General features: G+C 51.9%; 1 protein-coding gene across 1 annotated transcript in view; it reads right to left on the bottom strand.

Moving 5' to 3' along the window:
- Positions 1-24,955, bottom strand: part of LOC133341429 (prospero homeobox protein 1-like) — a 61,976-nt gene that overhangs the window by 18,226 nt on the left and 18,795 nt on the right. The window contains exons 3-4 of the mRNA XM_061550051.1: positions 17,471-17,579; positions 10,230-10,424 (exon numbers count right to left, since the gene is read on the bottom strand). Coding sequence (XP_061406035.1) covers positions 10,230-10,424; positions 17,471-17,579 — 304 coding nt within the window. The remainder of the gene's footprint in view (positions 1-10,229; positions 10,425-17,470; positions 17,580-24,955) is intronic.

Below are 24,955 nucleotides of genomic sequence, written 5' to 3'. Positions count from 1 at the left end.
TGATGGACCGCCGTGTGAACGAGTCACCGCAGGAGTGAATGGGCGAGTGCTAGGATCGCCAAATGGGTGCGGCGGTGGCGAGATGTTAACTCGCTCGCCTTGTATGCAGGAGGTCGCGAGTTCGATCCCGACCCTGACGAAGCCCTTTGCATGTCTCTCTCCCCGTGGTCGCGTGGATTTTATCGCCGCCTCCACTTCCCCCTCCACATTTACAATCAGCATCACGCGTTCAGATTAATTTGGCTGCTGTAAATTCCCACGCGACGATAATCCACTTCGTTGAGCTATCATTCGTGATAGCCAGCTCGCCTCTGAGAAAGCGCTACAGAACTTTACCTGGTGAAATGAAAAAAAAAGTTCAATGAGAAAAAAATGACTGTCTTTCGACGAATTCTGGCCAGTGTGGTGGGGTTGACGTGTGACCTGGGGTGCTTCCACCCGGGGTGTGGAAAAGGGAGAGAGGAGCTCCATGGAGAGAGAAGAACAGGGCAGAGGTTGGTGGGGAGGTTGGACTGCGCTGCTGGGGGTGCAAGAGGCAAAGGGAGACGTTGAAGAAGGGAGAGAGACTTACAGGGTTATTTGAGGGTTAGATCGCGTAAATATATCAATGTGTCGTTAAACCCGCCACCACCCGACACAGTCAATTTGTAAGGTTCGTCACGTGAACAGAATATGCCAAATCGTCACTAGTACAGCACACTAGTACACTCGTACTAGTGTGCTGTACGAGTTAAGAATGTGCACACTAGTACGAGTGTACTAGTGTGCTGTACTAGTGACGAATTGGCATATTCTGTTCACGTGACGAACCTTACGAATTGGCTGTGTCGGGTGGTGGCGGGTTTAACGACACATTGATATATTTACGCGATCTAACCCCCCAAAAAAACCTCTATTATGGATGATATTGGTCGCGAAAGCCTACGTGTTAAACGGCGAGCGACTTGTTTACAGGAATATCGTGTGTTATCGATTGCACGGTTTTGCGTCAAATTAGCACTGGTGCCTTACGACGGGTAAGCGCCCTTGCCGGTAACCATCAAATAGAGACGGTCACGGCATCGCGTGCATTCACGTACCTTTTTGCGAACGTCTGAAACGCTCTTCATGCCGATATTCGGAAGCCAGTGGAGATATGCACTTTTAAATCGAGATTGAAAACTCATTTCTTTAGACCTGCTTTTGGTGATTTGCGTGTTGTCTTTCCCCCGCACCTCCGATTAGCACGGTTGGTGACGTTCGAAAAAAGTTCACACATATGAAACCGTAAAACTCAAAAGTATTTTTCTTCTTGGTTCTTTCGGTAAAGTCACGTAGAAGGGAAATAATAAAATAAGAAAAATTATTTTATTTTGTTTTATTTTTATTATTTTATTATTTCCCTTCTACGTGACTTTACCGAAAGAACCAAGAAGATGAATCCCTGCAGTCACGAAAGCTTTAAATCGAAATGTAAACTATTTAGTTTATTTTACCAGGTAAGACCCATTGAGCTGTATAGCTCTTTTTCAGAAGCGACATGGCCACAAGTGGATAGCCCAACGAAGTGGCTAATCACGTGGAAATTTATAGCAGCCAAATACAAACATCTGGCAGATCACCAGCGTTGGTTCGCGCAAGCCTGACACTCTGCTGACGAGAAACCGAATGCCGACACTGATACGGGGGTAGGTTTGTGTTGAATCGAAACTATGCAATCCCAGAAGGCCGTGTGACCAATCGGCTCGTGTAAACAAGACTCTCTTATTTTGTTATGTTGCGGGACGGATATGTGAAGGATGTGTCTTGTCTGCTTAATTATTTAGTTTACAGCAGCGGTTATCAAATCGGGTGGGTGGGGGGGGTAACCCCTGGGGGTACGTCAGGTGATTTGACACGTGTGAAATTATATCATACGTGAGAGCCATTGGTGAACGATCACGTACGAATCTGCCAATATAAAATAAGTATGGAAATATTTTTTGTTTATCAATACGGTAACCGAGAACGATAAAAAAAGACCTTTACAAACCCATTGATGGTAATCAACGTAAACAACGTAAACAACGCGGTTTCCAAGGGTAACCGGCGAGCACAACCAAATGACGTCACGCGCCAAGAGCGTCAGTTGACTTTGTTTTATTTACACGCTTTCATTTAACTCACTCTGTTGTTGTTGTCGTTGTATCCTCAAATCTTGTAATTCAATTTTAACCCACTTCCCAATGTGGTATCGACTGCAAACTTGGTATACTTATGTCATACCAATGACAATACTATATTCTATCAGAAAAAATAAAATACTGTATATATTTATTCGCTTGCAGTCACTTAACTAGTTAGGATACCTCGCGAAATGGACAATGGTTAAAATACTGATGTTCATTCATTCATGCGTTTATTTATCAAAACCACGTTTGGCTCAAGGGCAAGGGGGGGGGGGGTGGGCACTACACTGGGTTGCCGACCAAATTCAACAAGGGGGTACACCTCGAGCCAAAACAAGGCTGAGAATAACCACGGGTTCAGAGGATTAACAGATGCTATTGCTGCAGGGAGCATTGTGGGTAAAACGGCGACATAATTTGCGCTGGGCAATGCTGCCACGGTCAAGCGGTGTCAACAACAAAGGACAACTCGTGCGGAGACTGTGGTGGTCTCCCACCCCCCTCCCCCATCTCCCGAAACATCCCAGGGTGGAATGATTCTCAACCCTCTACCCCTGACCCCTCCGTCCCAGCGAGCTGATGAAGTGTCGCGATTCACGGTCACGACTTCTCACGCGGCACCCGTGAACGAGACCACGTGACGATGTTACCTCGGCCGCTCCACCGGCTCCCAATCCAGCCCCCTTGATCGCTTTGAAGATCGCACACTCACCGCCTTCAAGATCATCCATCGACTTGCACCGGGCCTACGACCTCCCTCCCCGCCCATCTCTCACTCTACTCCCCTCCACTCACTCTCCCACTCTCTCTCTCTCTTCTCACTCGACTCCCCGCTCCCGCAACCAAGGCTTCCCATCAAAGCCCCCCACTCAACCTTCGCTCAGTGGGAAATGCGTCATCACCCATGATGACGGACGCTTGTGTTGCGACCGAAACGTCGTGTTTCTTTTTTTTTCTATCCACGTGACTTTATCGAAAGAATCGGAGAGTATGGATTCCTGCAGTCACGAAAGCTTCAAATCAAGACTCACTCATTCTCCTCCACTGCCCCCCCCCCCCATGGCCTGGAACTCCCTTACCCCACCCTGCCATCTGTGCTGTCAACTCCCTGTCCCTGTTCAAGTCGAGGCTCAGGACCTTCCTCCTCTGCCCATGCCTCTGCCTCTGCACAGCCGCTTGAGATGCGGTCACATGTAGACGATTCTATACAAGTTCACAATTTATTTTAAGAGCCAATGCAATAATCGATTCCTTTTGTAACACTGTGGTGAAAACAGCGGCCTCAAGTTGCTGGAGGAATCACGTGACTCATTGCATTCGAGTAGCATCGTTATCATCATAAGCAATTGTCAGCCCACTGCTGGATGAAGGTTTCCCCAAGTCGTCGCCATCTCTCACGGTTCTGGGCTGTAGCCATTCGGAGTAAACACATGGAGAAGCATCGATTCGTACAGACGCGGCTCGCCGCACACATCCCAAGTCATCACGAATCACACGTACAACTGGCAATCGTTAATTGGCACGTTAAACGCTTGCACGCGTGACAATCTCGCGTTTCTCGGGCTACGTTGGGTGGTGGAGGGTTACCACAACAATGCTTGTCTCTATTGTCACACGGCCTAACCCGATAATCTATTGCAAATCATTGATCAATTTAATTGAAGCGTCATTACGCCCATACCCTACATATTGGAGGTCAGAAGCAGAGGGAAAATACAGCGAGCCAACGTTCACAGATTCATTGTTATTATCATTATCATTCTTGTTACAGGATTCCCTCATTATTCGTGAGGGATATGTTCCGGAAATGGTCATGCATACCAAATTTTGCGGATAATGATTTTGGCCTACGAAAGCTATTAAATACGAGAACATGATCATAACACAAAAATGGATCATGACACAACAATGGTTATACTAAACATGAAGTAAATAAAAAAATATTATTAAAGTATAAAATAATAGTTTATGTTAAACGTCGTTTGCACCGTGCATAGCCAACGATGGCTAATCAGAGGCGCAACGAACGCCGGTGCGGGATTTGGCAGAAACAAAATAGCCGATTGGGAAATTTGCCGTGGATACGAACTAACCTTAAATTACGATAATGCGGCACAATCGAAGGATGCAGCGAATGATGATGCTGATGATGATGATGCGATGTCGTTACTGCTCCTACACAGACGTAGTTCCAGATGCAATTGGCGGATAACAAGTTCGTGAATTACGAGAGATTACTGTGTAGTCCCTCGGTTAACAGTGACATTGGCAATCGGTTTTTCGGTTAACGTTTTGCCTTCCATAGGACCCCATGGCTTTGACGAACGCTAAAATGTTGCTTTGACATCGATTCATGGTTTTTCGGTTAACGTTTCACCTCCCATCGAACCCCATTGTTTCGATTAATGTTAAAATGTTGGTTAACGGTATGTTAACGTCATGCACGCGGGTGCCAATTATCGGCCAATCAGAGGGCTCCTAAGTGGGGCTGAGCCATGCCCTCAGCCAATCAGCGACGCTCATTTATGAGCGTTTCGAGCTCGACTGCGTTTGTTTACATTGCCTTTTCTGTTTTGGCAGTAGAAACTGCTGTTTTTTGCAGACTCAGTGATTTTTTTTTTGTATTTTTCAACTTATGAGTGAATTTTAGTAACAGTTATTTCGGCGAAACGGTCGCTTTCGTGGAACGGATTAAAAACGTTAAGCGAGGGACTGCCGTATTGGCAAATTGACACGTTCCGAGTCGCCCTTGAAAATAAAAAGTGCTTCTAAACTCAATGGGCTTTATTCGGTGGGGGGGGTTTGGGGGTTCAAAGAAAAAAAAATAACAAGAAACGCACGTGGCCAAAACAAGAAAGGCCACTTGCGTCGCCTCCGTATCTTGTGTGTGTGGTTCTTTTGTAGACAGACAGAGGTGGGGGCGGCGGGGGGGGAACAGCGGTTTGCTGACGGAATTACTGCCACTGCGTTAAAAAGCGTAACGACGCTTCCGGTTATTATTCGTAGTTTGGGTTCTTTTGTTGTTGTTGTTGTACACAACCACCATCGCGGGCAGCTCTGCGGTGGGAGCGCCTGGAGCTGAGAGAGGGGCATAACAAACAATGGCTCAAATGCAAAAGGGGGGGTCCGTTGGGGAGGGGTGGGGGGGGGGCTTCGAAACGCCCTCACTATAATCTGAGCAGTGACTAATTACGCAGCCTTTGGGGGGAGCTGGCCCATGAGAAAAAAAAACGGCACTTGGAGAGGAGATCAAGGGGATGCGACGGACGGATCCCACCGGCCGCGTTGGGTCTGACGACGGGGGTGGGGGGGGCACGTTAGATGGGCACAGAACGCGACGATCGTTTGGAACGTGTTTTTTCAAACAAATCGCACGGATGGAGCCATAGAGAAATGTAACAGTTGAGCGGGCAATCGGGGGCGGGGGGGTGCTTGGTTTGGCTCAAGACACGGGATTGATGGCTCGACGGACGAGGCCGGTGACGGAGTGGCAGGCGCGTGCGGGAGAGCGCGTTGCGAGAGGCGGGGTGGTGGTGACATTTGGTTTCGCGTGCAGGGTGAGAGGTGGACGCTGGCGACGCAGGACCGTGGAGGGATAGCGACGGCGTGGCGGGAGACGTTCATCCAACAGTGGATGGAAAATGGCTGATGGTGATGAATAAGTGGATCATTCGCCTCCTTCGCCGCACGTTAAACAATTTTTTTACTGCCTCCCTTCGGGCGCACAGCCTTATGGGAGTGCGTATCACTTCAACAGCATTGGATTTCACATACAGCCAAAACTGTGGACCAGTTTCGACATCCAGCGTCTCGTCGACAGAGTCAAGCTTGCTGGAACCAATCCTGGTGCGCTGCCAGATGTTTACAGGCAAGGGCCCTCTCCGTTTGATATGGGTCCTGGCTTTATTCCTTGCCGTTTGTCAAAACTTTTTCCGTGTTGTTGTTTTTTGTCCCCCCCGCCCGCCCGCCCCCCCCATCCTGCACCCCTCCCCCCGACCCCCCGCCCCCTCTCCAAGGTAATTATTGACCAGCACATGCGGGTGAGTCAGGATTGAAGGACACCAGTGGCAGAAGGCTGGTCTGCTGCATGAGTGAATGTAAAAAAAACATTCAAAAAAATATTTTTTTTCTCTCCTCCTCCACCCCCTCGTTCTATTATCAAGGCTATTTAAGGGGAAGGCGATATGACAGTGAGAATAGGAAAAAGGCACTTCGCTTCACTGTCGCGAACAATTTGCCACAAACACCAAGGTCACACCGGCGAGAGACACCGCGCAGGCAACGATAGCAGAGTCCTTTTGCCTTCAAAGGGCTAAAAAAAAAACATCCGCATCTTCAAAGAACCGGCTTGGGCTCCAAAGTGTCACTCGGATGAAATGGGTCCCTTTTTGCAGGGAGGGTGGCGACGAAAGCCTTCGTGCCAAGCGTCATGGGACGGCTAAAAGCGGGGGGGGTCCGCGCGGGTCTCTCCGAACGAAGTGGCCGTTCCCGGGGCTTTTGAGCGGCTCGCGGACGTATATTTGTCACGCGCGCGCGATGTACGAAGATTAAAGTGCTTGCATGCGAGGACCACTTCAGGTGCCGCGCGGTTTCTTGATTTCGGTTTCTCTGTGGTTCGCTATTATTTTTTTGTGGTCGTGCCGTTGTGTTCATACGGGGTTGCGGTAGCGTGCCCCGAGCTCCTGCCTGTCACGTTCGGAAAGGTCGCAAGTTCGAATCCCGGTCACGGGTCGAATTATCTCACCACCAACACGATCTCTTTGTGGTCGATAAAATTAGTACCACTTTGTGGGCAGTAAACCAGGATTCTGTCCGATGAGTAAACAACTGGCTCCTGCAGCCAGAATGTGGAATTTCCACCGCTGGCCGTGGACTGCCAATGGAGGTGTGCGCTGCCCAGTGGTGCACCAATCGAGTGTGCAGGCGGTGCAACTGCAACTGGTGGACACTGGGTCGGTGGGGGCCTTGGCACCGGGCTACTAAAAGGGCAGGAGATTAGATGGAATGGGGAAGGGGCCACCCATATTTAATTCCTTACTCTCAGGGCCAATGCCAACCACCCGACGCCACTTCGATGGTGGTGGGTAGTGCAGTGGCGTAGTTATCGGGTTGGCGCATGCCAACCGCGCTACGCCACGTCATGCCACGCCACTGGGACCGCCCGGCACTCCATCGAGCAACGGAAATACATACACACGCGCTCACGGAAGGACAGACAGGGACGCACGGATGGACACACGGACACACACACACACACACACGGCTCCAACTCCACCGAGCTTAGAATCGCGCACGGGTCGTCCCGCTGCATGCCATAACATCCCAGTCACGCGCGTCTGTGGTGAAATTAAGGACACTCACTACTGATTAAGAAAGGGAATTAGGATGGGAAGGGATTAGATGTGATTTGATGTGCTAGTTGTGTGCTTTGGGCTAAAGGCAGGAGGGTAGGGCAGCGAGAGATGGAGGGGGGGGGAGAAGAGGGAGAGAAAATCCTCCAGGTCATCAGCTGGAACCGGTTGCACTCCGCGGGGCTGTGAATCCAACCAAGCAGACCCTAGCGGTGATGCCATGGGGGGGAAAAAAAATCTTCCATGATTTAGCTTCTGCATTATAATCCATGGAATATCTGCTGGGGGGGGGGGAGGGGGGAACTAAATATATAAATAAATACAACAGCTAGAAAGTTGACTTATGGATTTTATGCTGGTACGGATTATGCCGTACAAAGTTAAATTTACAGGACGTTCCGTTAAGGATTACGGAGGAGAGAATACAGTAAGAGGGGGTTTTGACGTTCCAGACGATCAAACTCTGGCAGCACCAAGCGCGGGGCATGCACACGGTCTAAATGCACACGCACACGCGTGCACGCACGCACACAAATGTCACTTAACGGTTTCCACGTCTCAGGACCTCAATAGGCAATTTTATGAATTCATTAATTTTCTAAATAAATCATAATCTTTAGGCAATGCCCTTTAACCCTCCTCCCCACGCTGCAAAACCTTCAATACCACACAAGGTCATGTATAACAGAAACTTGCGCTAAACAGAAAAGCATAAACCAAACTCGTGCAGCACGGCAAGACCGTTAAATAATTCGTCAACGGCCGTCCGTCCGTCCTCACAAACGTACGAAATAGTTTTGCTGTTGTTGTTGGGCCGTCAACCTCTGTGGGCCTCTGGAAATACACCACCCACCAGTAGCATTGATTTTAGCGGGCACGCACTCTGCACCGTCGCACGAACCGCAGAAGCCACGGACGCGTGGCTGCAAACGCGCGCACACACACAGAGGGCGGCCACGCGTCCCTCATCCGCTGCTTTCTTCTGCGGGAGTACTCTGTGCCGGTCGGAATCAGAGTTCGCAACCGGGTACCCGATACCCGTACCCTACCGGATACCCGGCTACCCGTACCTGGCCAGGTACGGGTACGGGTACCCGTTTGCGACCCTGGTGCGGCCGGGTACGGGCAGACCGTGAGTCACTGGTGAGTCACCGTTTGTCACTCATTTCCCAACGTCTTGTCTCTTCTCACAATTCAAGTTCCTAGAATCAACCCACCCACGCCTGCAATATGGCTTCATCCCAGAGGTCGCAATCAGGTACCCGATACCCGTACCCTACCCGTACCCGGCTGGGTACCCTACCCGTACCCGTACCCTACGGGTACGGCCGGGTACGGGTACCCGTTTGCGACCCTGGTGCGGCCGGGTACAGGTAAGGAATCAAAACCCGTTTGCGACCTCTGGTCGGAATAATTCGGTGCCGATCGGAAGAAGACACCCTTCTCGGCGTCGCGCGTCCCCGCGGGGGATCGCGCCGCCAAGCGAGGCGTCTTTCGCAACACCGCCGGTGAGAGAGCGACCGAGGGCTCGTGCGGTAGCCGCAGGCGCACGTACGCGCGCCCTTGCTTTCCGGCGCGCGGAACGCTTCTCTAATAATTCGATTCTCCTTGGCTTATGTTTTTTCCCCCCACCCCCATTTTTTTTTTTTAAAGCGACATTGCTTTTAAATCCAGTCCTAAAGCCAAGCCACCCGCCCCCACACCATCCACCCTCCTCCATCAATGAACAACAATCAGCCAGGGTAGGGGTGTCTCAACCCCTTGGCACCCATAAAAAGGTGATGCTACAGCAGCATACTTTTAGATTAAAATCATTATTTGGATGCCGTGAACAGGCCGAGTTGCCTCGCCACAGAGCCAAGTGGCCTTCCGCTGTATTCAAACGGCTGCAAGGCGAGCGAGCGTGCGCGCGCGTACGTGCGTGTGAGCGAAACAAAACGAAGCGTATGAATGAATGAATAGACGAGCCGGCTCAAGGGGTCCGATAGAAACCGGAAGAGAGATGGCCGGAGCGCTGAACTGGCGTCGCTCAGATCCTGGCTTTCGAAGTCAGGCTTCAGCTGCTGCCCGCGATTAAACTGGGTTCTCAAGTGGAAGTGAGATGACATTCAGCAAACATGAAGGCTTACACAAATATCCGTATCTGAGAATTCAAATGTTCTAAGTTTGACCGTTTAGTGTCACGTGATGAACGTGAACCTTAGTGGCACACGCGAGTGGGATGGTTCTGGCTCCTACTGTGTAGCACAGAGGCAACCCAATAGCAGAGCCTTGTTTAAAAGGGGGGCGAGTACACAAACCGAAGGGGGGCAAGACGCAGCCAACCCAAGAAAAACCTTAGGTGATAAAAATCTAAATACGAGGCCGAGCCTTCAGCAGGGGGGGCTCAGGTCATTTGCAGGAAACTCTTACTCCAGTAGCTCTGTGGTATCTGCTTCCACGGACCATTCTCTCAACACTAATGACTTGCACTGTTCTGCGAGAGTTACAAACAGATCGTCTAGTCTCGTGACGCGGTGCCGGGAGAGAACCGGTGGGGGGGGGGGGGGGAACGATGAGGAATATAAAAGGTAACAGATAGAGAGAAATGTGCGACCTTCATTTAAGGAGGGCGGCAGTGGGAGTGTGACAGAGAGTGGGAGAGAGACCGGAGCAAGCCGAGAGGGGGTTTGGGGGGAGGCGGGCCCGCGGGTTGGCCGCTGGAGGTGCGCCACCGCACGCACGCACGCACCTCGAAGTCGTTGGCCTTGTTGTAGTGGACGTTGAGCGCCCGGAAGAGCTCGCAGTCACGCGTCACCCTCAGCTCGTCGACGTTGGTCACGCCCTCCGTGATCGCCTGCCGCGCGAACTTTTCCACCTGGATGTAGTAGAACTCGCGGAAGTTGCTGAACCACTTGATGAGCTGCGACGTGATACACCTGTTGAACTGCGGGCGCGGAGGAGAGGGAGGGGGGAGGCAAGGCGGCGTCAACGAGAGCAAAATTTATTTTTTTATCGTGAAATAAAAAAAAAACCTTGAGCTCCCGGGACGCGCGCTAAATTGGACGTGTTCGTTTGTAAAAAAAAACACAAAGATAATTACATGTTCATTAACGCGGACGTTTGGCAAAAGACCGCGTGCAGTAATAGAATACAACTGCAGACGCGTCGGTGTATCGCTGTTATTATTATGATGGGGTGTTCTCTCGCGTGAAGCCCTCAAAGGCAGCGGAAAGAGAAAAATACGACACGCATTTGTCGCGCGGCATCAATTAATAACGCAACCTGTCACAACACGACAAGGCCGCTGCTATCATCACCGCAACCACCATCATATACATTTCTTTCAAAATAATCCAACAACAGCACGATGAGGACTAAAACACGTCGTATGCGCGGTAGCTTTGTTTTCGCATTACATTCTTTTTCCCCTCTTTGCCCCCAATCAGTTGTCGTCGTCGTCGTGCCATTGTCTGTGTGATGTGGGCATGCCGTGCGGGAGAGCGGATTGAGGTCAGGTGTAGGAGGGCGACGGTTTGCCTTTGTGCCACCCAGGCCGGCACTAATTCCTGCCAGCCCTAATCCCCAGGGGCCATCCCATCTGGCATCTGGTAAATGCCCACCAGACAGCGCAGGGACCGGGCGTGGGCAGGGGACGCTCGCCCCCGTCCTCCACGTCCCCTCCCCGCCAGCGCTGCCCGGCGCACGGAGCGCGGCTGAGCGCGAGCGGCCGAGCCACCATTGTTCTGCTCTCGCCAACGCTCTTCCCCACGCTCCTCTTCTTCCAACGACGCTCGACGCCGATTCATTGTCGCGCGTCGTTGTGGAGGATTTTTGTTTGCCGTAACGGTGTAAAACGACGCCTCCTCTTTTACGTATATTTGTGCGGCCACAGAATGGAACAAAATTAAGTTGAAAAAAAAATGTGTACGCGCAACCCTTCGCGCTGCATAGCCTTCTGGGAGTGAATGTCAGCGGCAGCAGCATCGGTTCAATGCAAGCAAGCTCGGGACCGGTTTTGAAGCTTGGGTTGGTCAGAGAGTCGAAGTCGAAGGGACAGAAGTGATTCATAGGTTCATTGACTGAGACAATTTTTTTACAAAGTATCGGCCAAAAATTAATCAAACAATGATCGCGCCCGTGGAAGGTCTGCATCAAGCAAGATCATGCAACGATTGCGATTTCAGATTCGGCTCCAGTTTAACGCCACTGGTCTCGCCCTATCGGTCACTTGGGTCAAACGCTACAAAGAGTCGATTCGGAAATGGAAGAGTTACCCCCTGACCCACGACAGTTCATCGTGCGGCAGAGGACGTGAATTGGTACAGGCCCAGTTAAAATCGGCATCATCAGCAGCATCAGCAAGGCTGATGTCACCAGATAAGCACCCAACTATTCCCAGACAGGAACCAAAACGATGTGTAATTTAATTGCGCCCAGACAAAAATGGGCCAAAAAAAAACAATGCGCAGTTTTATATACGCGCACATACATTTATGCACGCACGTGCAAAAGAATATTTCTTTCGCACCGCGAAACATTTATTGTGGACCGTATCATCTCGCGACAACAATCGCGCCGCTTTCACACGACGCGCGCGGCGCCCGGCTACCTGGAAATACGATCAGACGGACAGACGAACGAACAAACAAGGAGTGACACCCCTCGAAAACGGTTATTACGCCAGGCCCGTCACCGAGTTAGCGGCGCATCTTTCACGTCGCTCGTATTTTACGCACTCCGAGCCGCGACTCGCAAGACGCCCCCCCCCCCCCCCCCCCCCCCGTACACCACCACCGGGTCTTCCTCGCGCACGCACGCCGGCGCTACATGCGCCAGCTGTGCCTCCGCGCCCGATTTATAACCGCTTTCCATTTATCTAATCTGCGCGGCTATAAATGAGTCTCCTATTTTATCTGCGCAGAACGGCTCCCGGGAGGCCCGGTGTATTTGAGGCTTAACACCGGCGCTGGCGGACGCCCGAGGTGGGCTCAGACACTAATGGCGAGGACCTCCCGGCGAGGAGCGTCGGAGGACCCCCGGCGTCCCTCGGCACAGTGCGCAGAGAGAGAGGAGGCTCAGGGGGGTCACCGCAGCGGTGGCAGTGGTGTTTGGGGCTGTTTTCGGCAGGTGGTAGCGGTGCTGGTGTTGGTGACCGTGGTGTTGGTTTTTGCTTGTTAGCAGTGGTGGTGATCATCGTGGTGGCAGCGGCGGTGATGGTTGAAGTGGTGGTGGTAATAATGGAGGTGGCATTGTTGGTGTTGGTGGTGGTGGCAGCAGCGATGGTGTTGTTGGGGGCCGTCGCGCTGATTGGGGCAGCAGTGATTGTGGCATTTGGTGTTGGCGGTAGTCGTGGTGGTCTTGGTGGTGGCAGCAGTGATGGTGGTGTTGGTGGCAGCAGTGATGGTGGTGTTGGTGGCGACGGCGGCGACAGCGGTGACATTGGCGGCAGCAGCATTGGCGGTGGAAGAGCCGGAGGCTCGACGTTGCCGTGCGCCATCAGCTGGCTGTGCTCGGTGCGCCACGAGGCGGGGCAACCACAGGGCGACGGCGCCGTGTGTAGCACGAGAGTCGCGGGGCACGCGAGCCGCGAGCGACGCGACCGCGACGACGATGATGACGACGACTGGAGGTTGCGGTGATGTAAGGTGTTTGAAGGACTCCGGAGCCAAAGCGCATCTTGATGAATACTTTCCTCTGGATAAGCAATATTTACATAATATATTGGTTTGTTTTGCTCCGGGTCTGTTTTTGTTTTTTACTTTGATTTAAAACGCAGCAATTTCATAGTGCCTGATTTTAAAGCATTCATTACCACATGGAACCCTGCCAATGACCACATTTGCGAAATAAAGTTTTTTGTTGTGCTTTCATTTACGTATTCCCTTCCCCACTCACCGCCCCCTGCCCCCCATCCCTCCCTCTGGCCCCTCGCAGCGAACTCTAAATACGCCATCTCGGAGGCGATTTGCATTGTCTGTGCTATTACCATGCTCCTTCAACCCCCCCCCCCCCCCCCCGCTTATCACTTATCTCCAGGAAAACGTCCATGTTATGAAAAATTATTCGCAGCTGAGTGTCATCGCTGCTGCCAGCTGAGGCCAACGCAACCTAATGGGGCGTAATGACAGAGCCGGTACTTGAGTCCCTTTGTGCGGGCATTCTAAGGAGTTTTAATGCGTCAAAATGCATTGGCCAGAGGGTAATGGATGGAAATGGCAGTGGCAAGAAGTGCAATCAAGGGGGGGGGGGGGGGCAGCAGCGGCTTGGCCCAAACTCCGCATCTGCGTTGTAATTGCTGTTTTGTTGTGCCGCGCGTGGGCTTCTGCCGCAGCTAATTAAAAGGAGAAGTGGACGGCCGTCACCAGAAATTGCTTCGACTGCGCGTGGGGGTTCAAACATGCACTTAACCCAGCGCGCTCGCGTCTTGTTTGTCCGATTTCGCCACCGCCAGATGCCCGCACGGATCTGATTAAGAGCGGGGACTGAGAGTGGCTTTGACCGAGCACGTGTATCCAGTTTCATTCCAACTTGTCTGCATTTGCTCCGTCTGTTCACTGTTTCGACGCCGCCCTCCCCCCCCCTTGATTTTCGTAAGAGGGAGGTGGTGGGGTGAGGAGAAGGAGGGCGAGGGAGCAAGCGGGGGGGGGGGGGGGGGTTGCGAGTGAAACGGCCGGGGTTCCGCGTACAGTGCCGTCGTGTAGATCCACCACTTTCGCTAAAACACGCGTGCGCGTGTGCCGGGCGAAAAAAAATTAAAAGTTTCAAATGTTTGTCAAAAGTAAATCATTATATTCCAAATCATCCCTTGGATGAAATTGGCATTTATATACACGGTTCATTCAGTGTGGCCTAATTTGAAAAAAGAGAAAACTCGACTCTGCTTCAAAATGAAATCCTGCCAGTGTGTTGTCAATCAAAGGGGCTTTTTTTTCTCTCCCCCTGAAAACCGGCGTAATTCTGTGATCTAAACGAACAGGCGCAGTAGAATGTGCTGCACTAAGCCTTTTGTGTATTCATCATTCTCCTTTTCAAAAGGCAACGCACATCCTGGTAAAATGCCTTAATAGCGATGCCCTTGTTAAGCACTCCAAACAAATCTGGTGCCCGTGGTTTTTTTTTTAAAGATGCGTGCCTGGCACTGATATGACAGCAAAACGAGTACTCTTTCAAGCAGCCCGCTTTTGTTGAGCCGAACAGAAGCGGTGGGTCCCCCCCTAGGGACCCCCTCCCGCCTCTACCACCACCGCCCCCACCTCCGTAATCCACCTCTCCTGCGCGACTGCCCCATCTCTCTCTCTCTCCCCCCGTCTCCCATTCTCTCGCCTCCCTCATTTTCATTTTTTTCTATACCTTCCCGAAGATACATATTCAGCGCGGGCCTATCGAAAGAGCACACTAAACAATCACACTGACATCTTAATTCCACAGACCGATGGCCGGGCGTCTCTCGCTGTGTCACTGCGTGCTGCCTGTCAGCCCGTGGGCGATACGACAGCGAGGACTCGAGTCGTTCTGTCTCTTTGCTCTCCTGCTCCACCCCTCCCCCCCCTCCTTCGCTCGCCCGCTCGCTCACTCAAATGCTCGGGATGCGTTCCTGAATTTCGGATGATTCGGGAAAAAAATCCAAAGATTCGGCATAGCTAGGAAATTTCGGGCAAGCCAAAATATGTTTTGTTATTTCCGACCGGCTGTCTCCAAAAACGGGACATCACGGGAAGTGACGTTGCTCGTTGTCCCCCCCTCCCCGCACCTCCGATCAGCAAGGTCGTCTACGTATGGTGCGAAAGAAGTTCAGCGTACATACGTACAGGTCACTCAAGCACTGCTCTGCCTGCCACAAGTGATGTCACATGGCATCATCAGATGATGTGACTTTCATGAGGACGAGGGCACATGGCAGTCTGTTATTACATCGTGAAGATGATCCGGACATACGAAAACCAAACAGAGATCTGAGACCGTCCTTCAAAATGCAAACTCCCGAGATGTTTTAATCCTAAACTTATTCCTACTAACCAGCCAGTTTGCTGGTGAACTTACTGGCTTTTTTCAGTTGCTTTAAACATGAAAATTAATCCATTTCACTTCACAGGGTCCTTCTGTTTTACAGCGTTAGAGGGTGAAATGGGGGGGAAGGGCGGGGGGGCGAAATCTGTAAATAATTACAGATCACGCTGTCGCTTTTGGCCGTGGTGAGAAATGAGTCTGGTTTTATTCGCGGCTCTAATTGAAAGGGATCGAGTGTTTGAGAAGGGTGCGGCGAGAGGGGTGAGAGGGGCACGGTGGTGGGGGGTGAGGGGGGGGGCATGGCAAGGGAGGGGGCGAGGGGTGAGGGGGGGGCATGGCAAGGGAGGGGGCGGGGGGTGAGGGGGGGGGCATGGCAAGGGAGGGGGGTTGGGGGTCGGAGAGGGTGGGGCAACCCAGCCACCTTCAAGGCAGCTGCCTTCTCAAATCACTTGCATCTTTATTGCGCAAAATTGCTGCACTCAGCCAGATATTTTTTTTTTCCGAGGGCACGGGCTCGCGCGCTCAGATTCTGCTATTTGCGCATAAAGACGGCCAGTGCGACAGCGCGTCAACAACATCCCACTCCTGCCGGAGTTCCAGCGCACCGCGCGGCGACACCGGCCACGTGCGGTGGCCACGGCTACGCAACGGCCGCGCAGGAAAATACCACCAACCATGGTCCGAACAAAAACCAAAGCGTAAACATAATCGCTCGTGCTAATGAAGAAGAGCTGTCGTCGGCCACTGTACGTTTAAGGCCACCACGGCGAGATCGACGAGTTTGTTGTTGTTGTTGTTGTTCAGCTGTGCTTGTGCACCACTGCCAACGCACCAGCAGCAGCAGCAGCCACCAAGTAATGCTACGCACGCTTTTCGTCAAATAGTTCAATCGCAGAATGATTTTAAAAAGTCCAAGTGACATCATGAGCATGGGAGGCATTGGTGCTCAACATCCAATTTACACACCTGAGCCAGTGGTGGGAATTCCACCATCCCATGGCGAGAGTTTCTCTCCACTGGGCCACCCCCCACCTGGTGACCTTCCAAACAAAGTGATGCAAAATTTTTGCCGACCCTGGAGACGAAGATGTGCCGGAGTTCGAACCCCGAACCAGGGATTTGAACTCGCAGCGCCCCGATCGCGGGCTGCACGCTCGCTGGGTGATCTGCAAAGTTGCACGAATTCCAAGGTGGAAGTTGCTTTCTGTTTTGTTTTCGTAACGACGCCGCACGTCGCAATGCCGCGTGCATGCGCGTGCGACAAAGTGCCCTCAACAAAAAGTCCGTGTGAGAAAAGTCGGAGAAACGAAAGTCGCCATAACGTTTGGGCAGCGTGATGTCCTGCCAAAAACCGTCGTGAACGCCATCCCCCCCCCCTCCCCCACCGGTGCCAAATCTTGCAAAGATGTTAAGTATTGCAAAATGAAAGCTCTCGCTCTGGCAAAAAAAAAAACCCTATAAAACAAATTGGCCAATTACGGCAGCACGTTTTTTGAATTTGCAGACCCGCACAATACGGCTGAGTGTGCGTCTCCGCAGCGAGCAAGGGGGGCCACCCGCACAAGCGATCGTCCCTGCAGAGTCGCGGAGTGGTAATAACATTCTTTAAGCGATAACATTTTATCCAAACAAACACATTCTGGAAGGGTCCCGTGAGAGCGCCATCAAATTAGAGTTGCGTTCGCCCAGCAGAGCAACATGAAGCGCCAGATTTTTTTCTCTCTCTCTCTCTCTCTCTGTCCATTTAAAGCTGATGATTCAACTAATTCTCAGCTACGCCAAAATGTAGTCAACTAAAAAAATAAACTGTTTGATCTCCATAAATTAAAATCTTCTCAACTATGGAGAGGTCCTTTTGTGAGCGTCCTAATGAGATGAATGCCACCGGAGTGGGTCCATCTTGAGGGGGTGCCCCCCAGCCCGTGCCCCCCGCCCGCCCGCCCTCCCCACCCGCCACCCACGCGTGTCACCGCGAGCCCTCACCTTGACGTCTGAGAAGTAGATCTTGAGCATGTTGGAGCTGGGGTAGCGCGAGTAGAAGAACATGAGCTTGGCCTTCTTGAGGTGGCTCGGAGTGAGGCCCTCCTGGAGGTGGTCCCCCAGAGTCAAGGACAAAGATCTCAAAACGACAGCAGACCGCGAGAGCTCACGAAATGCGATTGAGCCCCTTTTGTCTCGGATAAGGGGGTGGGGGGCGGTGGGGTGGGGGCGCGGGGGGGGGGCGACGACGACATTAACCCACGGTGCGTGCGCGTGGCTACAAGGTCGGCGGCGAAGGTCAACACTGTCGATTCACTGCACCTCACTCGCGCTCACTCGCCTCGCACGCACGCACCCACGCAGACAAACGTCCCCCTTGTAGGCTGCGTAGAATGTCAGGGCAAGTGCTGTTAGCGACGCACGAGAGGGTGGGTGTTGGTTGCCGTCACCGCACCGAGCCGGTACTCATTTACACACCAGGATCCCCTTTAAGGCTGAGTTGACCTAGCAGAGGTCCAAGACCGGTTCAGATATTCTTCATTGATGTTGGCCATTAACAGGAATTGAATTCGGGTTTGTGGGTTGAAAGCACAATGTGCTAACTGCTACCCTATTGAGCTATAACCTGCACACAAAGACAAAGATCCCCTGTATAGCCTAAACAGACTGTTGGAGCAAGTGCTGTTAGCGAGCACCTATGGAGGCCAGCACGGCACACAAGGGGGTGGGTGGCAACACCACGCCCGGCCGACTTTGTCTCCCTGGTGGCGATGTTTACACACCACACCAGGTACTCATTTGAGGCTGAGTCGACCTAGGAGAGGCCCATACTCGGTTCAGATAATCATCACTGGTGTTGGCTGTGAGCGGGAATTGAACTCGGGTCTCCGGGTTCGTAGCGCAGCACGCTAACCGCTACACTACCGCTCCCCACTGCACACACACTCACATTCACGGGATCAGCACCAACATCGTGAATGCCAAGTATTGCCTTGTGGCAGTTGTGGCCAATACATTTCGTGCATCCAGAATGTGCATGTGTACATTACATATGCATGCATTTATGATGACGTACACTCATTGCACAGTGGCGATTTTACAGCATACAAATATACATGAAGACACACTCCATCCGTGAGTGACTCATGTACATGTTCCGGAAGGGCTACAAAGCTGACTGTCTACGACTATAACAAAAAAATGATTGCAACCAGATATGCAATAAAAACAGAAGTTTGACGTGTGCAGGGTGAATTATTACAGCGCGGGGTCGTGAGATGCGATGGTGGCGGCACTTCATCCAGCAGCAGCTTGACGATGGCCGATGATTAAAGCCAAAACTTTCAAAAACTTTTATTTTACCAGGTAGAGCCCACGGAGAAATATTGCTCTTTTTCAGAAGCAAGCTGTGTAGCAGCCAAATATTTGAAACGCATGTTTCTAAATGTGGTGGGAAAATCCGGAGGACCTGGAGAAAAATCCACGGGACCACGAGGAGAACATACAGCAGGCGTCAGGTCTAGGATTGAACCCACGACCTCCTGCATACCAGGCAAGGTAGTTAACATCTCACCACCGTTCATGAATGATGAGGACAATGCTGATAAGGACGAGGTGAAAGAGCAGGAGGCAGCAGGGAGTACGGGACACGAGCACGCAGAGGTCACAGAGGTCACAGAGGTCGCAGAGATCAACGCTCGAAGACAAACCCCCCCCTCCACCCCCGTTCAAGTCACCTGCAAAACTCCCGACCTCACCGAACGACTCCGCTCCACGCGCAGGCACCAGGGATTAAGGCGCAGACCCCAAGCCCCTAACTGCATTATACCACGGCGCACGTGGGCTGGGGGGGGGGGGGGGCGCGGCGGAACGAACCGGCCCCCAGCGCTCGAACGGGGAATCGCAACGCCAAGACGACGGCCAGTGGACGGACAGGTGGCTCTCCAACAGGCTATGATTAAATGTCTCGTGCTCTCGGCCTGCCCAGCTGGTGACCCATTTACATTTCTCTGCCTGCATCTGTTAAGGTATAAACGTGTGTGCGCGCGCGTGCACACGTGCACACGTGCACGCGTGCACGCACACACACACAAGATGCGCACGGCAACATGGGTCATTTTCAAGGACGCGCTCTCATGCAGACTTTGCATCGCCTTGGGTCGGAGACAACGTTACATTTCGGAAAATGCCATTGAAGGACAATGCACTCGCAATCCCAGTTATTTGCTTTCAAATGCTTTTAGCATTCTATAATGCCACCTCTGAAAGTGTAATTCTTGCGAACTCTGGCGCGAATGAAAATAGAGCGCGAAGATGAGAAATTAACAGTTTGAAAGTTTAAGGCCATTGCCGTTATTATTGTTCGGTTGTAAATAGTCCACCACCGATGTATTTTAACGCGCGATGCAACTGCAACCTTCGCCCGTGCGAGTAAACAACGTTTTTGCGGCGAAGCTCACTCTTCTCCACGCCGGGGTGGTCATGTGGGGCACGGTTGACCGTACTTCACCACGCCGGTCAGTGCTGATTGGCGGGAGCGGTTCGGATATCTCGCGCTCGCCACACCGAGGGGGTTTTTTGTTCTTGACGCTCACGGCCCGACGATAACTTTCGCTCCGTTGTGCTTGGGAGCCTCTTCCGGAGGGGGTTCCTGAAGAAGCTCCCAGAACGTGCAGCGGAAACGTCAGACATCGTGCAGAGCCAACAAACGGAAGCAACCCTAACAAAAAAAAAATCCGCACAAGCCAGGGAAGCTGTACACGTCACAGACGCTCAACATGACCGAGAATCGAACTCAGGCCCACCGCGGTCACGGCATGCCGCGCAAACCGCCGCGCCACCGCGGCAACGCCACCACGGTGACTTTTATCTGCCACCAAACAGCCACATCGGCGGGCGCGGTGCTCCCCGGGGAGAGTAATTGCCGATGTGCACGGACTTGTCGCGGGGATTTCAGAAGGATTGGGCGTGGACGGAGGACATCTGAAGTGTGGGAGAGAAGACGATGGTGGGCGTGGGTGGAGGGGAGTCCCGTGAAGCGAAGACAGGGCTGAAAGGGGGCTGAAGATGGATTCAGCCCCCCTCACCCCCCCCCCCCACCCGGTGAAGGTTCAACCCCCCCTTTTAAAGTCTTAGTTAAAAATGTAACACCGTCGGTCATGTTTAATCAGCCTGTCCTCCTCGTACGCACACACACACACAGGCCGTGAGAGCTGTAGAGCAGAGTGCACGACGGGACAAAAGCGGTTCTGGGCATTACTCATTCCGTTTAGCGTTAAATATGTTTGAAGTATTTTTAATGCTGGTTGCATCGTCATCGTCCTCCCCCCACACCCCCCCCTCCCCCCATTTACAGGGCTGGTAGAGGACGATGCCAACGGTAGTGCGGAAGAGTTGAGCAGTCGGTGAGAAAGGACGATCAGAGCCGGAGTGACGACACGAGATCGCCCGACTGGCGAATTGACGCCATTGCGAAACGCACCTCAAATGTTGATGTCACAATTAAACCGGATGTGTTTTTTCCCCTCTCTTCTTAACCACTGGCCCAACGGTTCAAAATTCCAAGAGGTCAGCAACAAACGGCACTATTGAAGGTGTCAAGACGTTAATCGATTTGAGCAAGGGCTGCAAAAAACTTGGGGGGGGGGGGAGAGAAACGATGGGAGGGAATTCAAAAGTGGCACAAAATTTAGAAAAAAACCGCAAGCCGAAGTGGGTTCCCAGCTCCATGGAATTTGAGGTGGTGATGTATTTCCCGATAGCAGCTCTGAGCCCGAGGTGGAAATTCCCTAATCCCATGGCAGGAGCAAGTCCGTCTGCCTCTGGTGGTGGGAAATTAATGAAAAACGCAAATGTGATCAAGTTTGACAGGGGAGTGTGCCACAGTAGGTAAATGTTGTGCTTAAACACTGATTTTAAACATCAATTGCAGCCAGCCTTGAAGATTCAGGCACTGCACACTCAGTGGGACTTGCATATGAATTGTGTTGTTGAGATTTGTGATCACACAATTGTCTTCTCTGCCACTTATTGTTGATGTACTTATGCATGTTGTACTTATATATATTAGATATTATATTTCGTGACTTGCTTAGCGTTCCTACACTTTGCCGTTTTGGTATTATTTGTTGTTGTTGTAGCAGTAGAAACTTTCTAACCCACCCCAACTGGAACATCTGTGAAATAGAGCTTCATAGCTCATCGGACACTTCTAGTTCAACTATTCTGATTCTGATTCTGCGCCGTTAGGCAGTTCGGCATGCAGTGATGCGGAAACATCGTCATCGTCAATAGGCACGATCAATCTACTGCTGGATGAAGGTTTCCCCAAGCCGTGAGAGATCCTGCGATGCTACAATCCATATGGAACCTGTGCGCGAGAACTGGCGTCGACTATAATGAAGCATTAAATATTTCATACAAACTATTTTGCACGTAAGTAGCAACTATCCATCTCACTCGTGAAACAACTGGCACATTTTTATGAATGTTATTTAAATCCCTTATTATCCATTCGTGGAATAAAATTTTATTTCAAATAAATATTTATTTTGACAGCGATATATACTGTATATGTCCTTGACTGCTGAGATGGGTCAGCGTGGCCGTTGTGTTCAACCAACACGAATTCGTTTTTTTTTACATTTTAAACGTTATTAAATTTTATTAATTACTGCGGTAATTTTTCCCTCCGCCCTTTGGAAACCGTAAGAATGGTCGGCCATAATTTAATATCTGGCGGCGGTAACTGAGATCGCCTTTCGAACCAGGTGGGAAGAATTATTGCAACGCGTCGCGCACCACCATGGGTTGTAGGGGGTCCGGGTGCGAAATAAATGGGCGACTCTCACGCTTGCCAAAAAGAACTCACGGCCGCGCTTGCTCGCGCTCGTTCGCTCGCTCGTTCGCTCGTTCGCTAGCTCGCTCGTTCGCCCATCGCGTCATTGTTGAGCAGCGGCAAAGACGGCACGACGAGAGGAGAGAGCGAACGCGGAGAGAGAGAGATGTGGGGGGGGGCAGGCAGCAGGTTGGGTGGGGGTGGTGGAAAAAAAACTATCGCTGTTGAGCTTTCAAGGCCAAGAGAAGTGAATTTGCACTGATGAAAAATGGGAACATAAAGGAAGAAATATGTCAATTTTCGCCGACCGTGAAGGCTTCACCTTTTCCCCCGCTTGTTTTTGCCCCGAAGCCGGTGCGCGCGCGGAACCAGTGGTCGCAGCACTCTCCGAGGCACTGATAAAGCAAACAATGCCCCCCCCCCAACCCCCTGAAACATGAGATGGCCAAGCAGGTGCAGCGCAGACAAAGGGAGAAAAGGGCCCATCGCAGGCGCACAAAAGCCGGAGAGAGCTGAATGGTGGCCATTTGCTCGAGAAAGCACGGTAATCTAAGGCTAGCCAAAACTTCACGGGGGAAAGTGCCCTTTCTTGCTTGCGCGCACTCCGCCCTTTTTTAGACGCGTCGCAAAATAGCAAAGCCGCCGCCGATGAGAGCGCCGCCTCCCAAGTCACAGTCCTCGCCAGCATCGTGACAGCACAACAACGACCACGAGACCACGACAGTGACCGTAACAGCACGACAGCGACCACGAGAACACGACAACAGTCGTGAGACCACGACAGCGACCGTGAGAGCACGACAACGACCACGAGAGCACGACAATGACCACGACAGTGACCACGACAGTGACCACGAGAACACGCCAACGACCACGAGAACACGACAGTGACCGTGACAGCGACCACGAGAACACGACAACGGTCGTGAGAGCACGACAGTGACCACGAGAACACGACAACGACCACGAGAGCACGACAGTGACCACGAGAGCACGACAATGGTCGCGCCCAGCGAGCGGACTGCACACGTTTCGAAGCCGCCGGCGCAAGAAGCACCGAGGAGGTGGCCGCGTCGGCTGCCGAGAGCAGAAGACGCCCGAGCCGGCACCGCTGAGAAGCCAGGGTTCAAATCCAGGCTTCAGCCGTGATCGAAACCGGCTTCTCGAGTTGAAGTGACCCCCCCCCCCCCCGCCGCCTCTTTCCATCCAGAGGAATAAATGAGCAGATGGGAAGGTGCGGCCCCTTACTGTGTGGACCCGAGGTCGCGTGAAGTGATCTCAGAGGTAGCTCTGTGATATCCACTTACACAGTGCCATTCTCATCATCATCACGATCCAAGGGCAGATAGCCCATGAGGTGTCCACTGCACATTTCGTCATTTGTTTCCACCTTTCCTCCACCGTGTGCCAATGTGTTCAAGTAGTGCCACATCGTTCTGGCACCAATTTCTAACGTCTCTCTCTACCGTGCGTGCAATGACACTGCTACGCGAGATTTTCGATTGAGTCCTCCGCCTCATGAACACCGACGGCTCAATCAAGATCAACTTTGGCGGAGAGGGTGGGGGGTGTGGAAATATACCCAAACGCTTAAGAAGCATAAATGAAATTGAAAGAGCGGCACGGAATACGGCACCAGAAGACTTCGCCGCCAACCAAGCAGATCTCCATGTCTGCCGTCGGCAGCGGGCGGCGGGGTAACGCTAAGGAGATGAAGAGGTCCTTATCCTCAATTCATTTCCCAGTTAGCTGAACAAGCGACGGCGCCACCGCCGCCGCACGCTAGTTTAGCGGCGCGGAAATTATTGCGTGTATTTTTTCTTCACAGATACACAAATCGGAAACTAATATATTATATTATTTGTTTTTAATCGTTCGCGAAGTAAATGGCATTGACGCGCGGGTAATGGAACCTGCGCCGCCGTAGCGGCAGCGAAATATATTAATAAATAAATGACGGAGTTAATGATGTAAATGAAATTTAATTTGCGACTCCGCCAACATACCGAAGCGCAAATCAACAGAAGCATTTCGGCGGTGGGTTTATAATCACTCGTTTTCCTGCGTGCGGGCGCGCACGCACGGTGCGCGCATGTGTGTGTGTGTGTGTGCCGCTCTTTCATCCTAACAAGCCAACAGACTTACTCAGAGGCGGTGGATTTATAACTGATAGATGAAAGGTGTGCTCGCTACCTTTCCCGACAGTTGGCGCCATCATTAGCAAAAAAAAAAAAACACGCACAAACGGTTGTTTTTTTTTTTCAAAAACTCTCTTCAAACCTTTTTACGGGGATCAAAGGCACCGGGGGGCGAGACGCGCAAACGCGGATCCGCCGAGGCGAACACGCGCACTTGACCTGAATTAAAATATGTTTTTCACGCCGCTCAACCGCCGCGCACGACATTGACAAAGGCCAATCATTGCCGTCGACAGGTCGCTTCGTCCGACTGCGCGACAAGAATCTCTTTCCTGTCTTTACCCCCCCCGCCCCCCGCCGCCTTCTCAAGCGATTAAAAATACCTTGGGCCCTGTGATACACATCGCCGTGTCGAGCGCCTCCGTCTCCTCCAAAGCCGCAAAAGTGACGCGGAGCTCCTGGCAATTTGATAGCCGCCCCGGAATCGGTTTCTTTTAAACTGACAAAACAGAA

This window comes from Lethenteron reissneri, chromosome 11 (genome assembly GCF_015708825.2).
Source record: "Lethenteron reissneri isolate LAM-NWPU_2019-01 chromosome 11, ASM1570882v1, whole genome shotgun sequence".
NCBI classification, from domain to species: domain Eukaryota; kingdom Metazoa; phylum Chordata; class Hyperoartia; order Petromyzontiformes; family Petromyzontidae; genus Lethenteron; species Lethenteron reissneri.
Note: the sequence above shows the minus strand (reverse complement) of the source record. Positions and strands in the feature narration are given on the sequence as shown.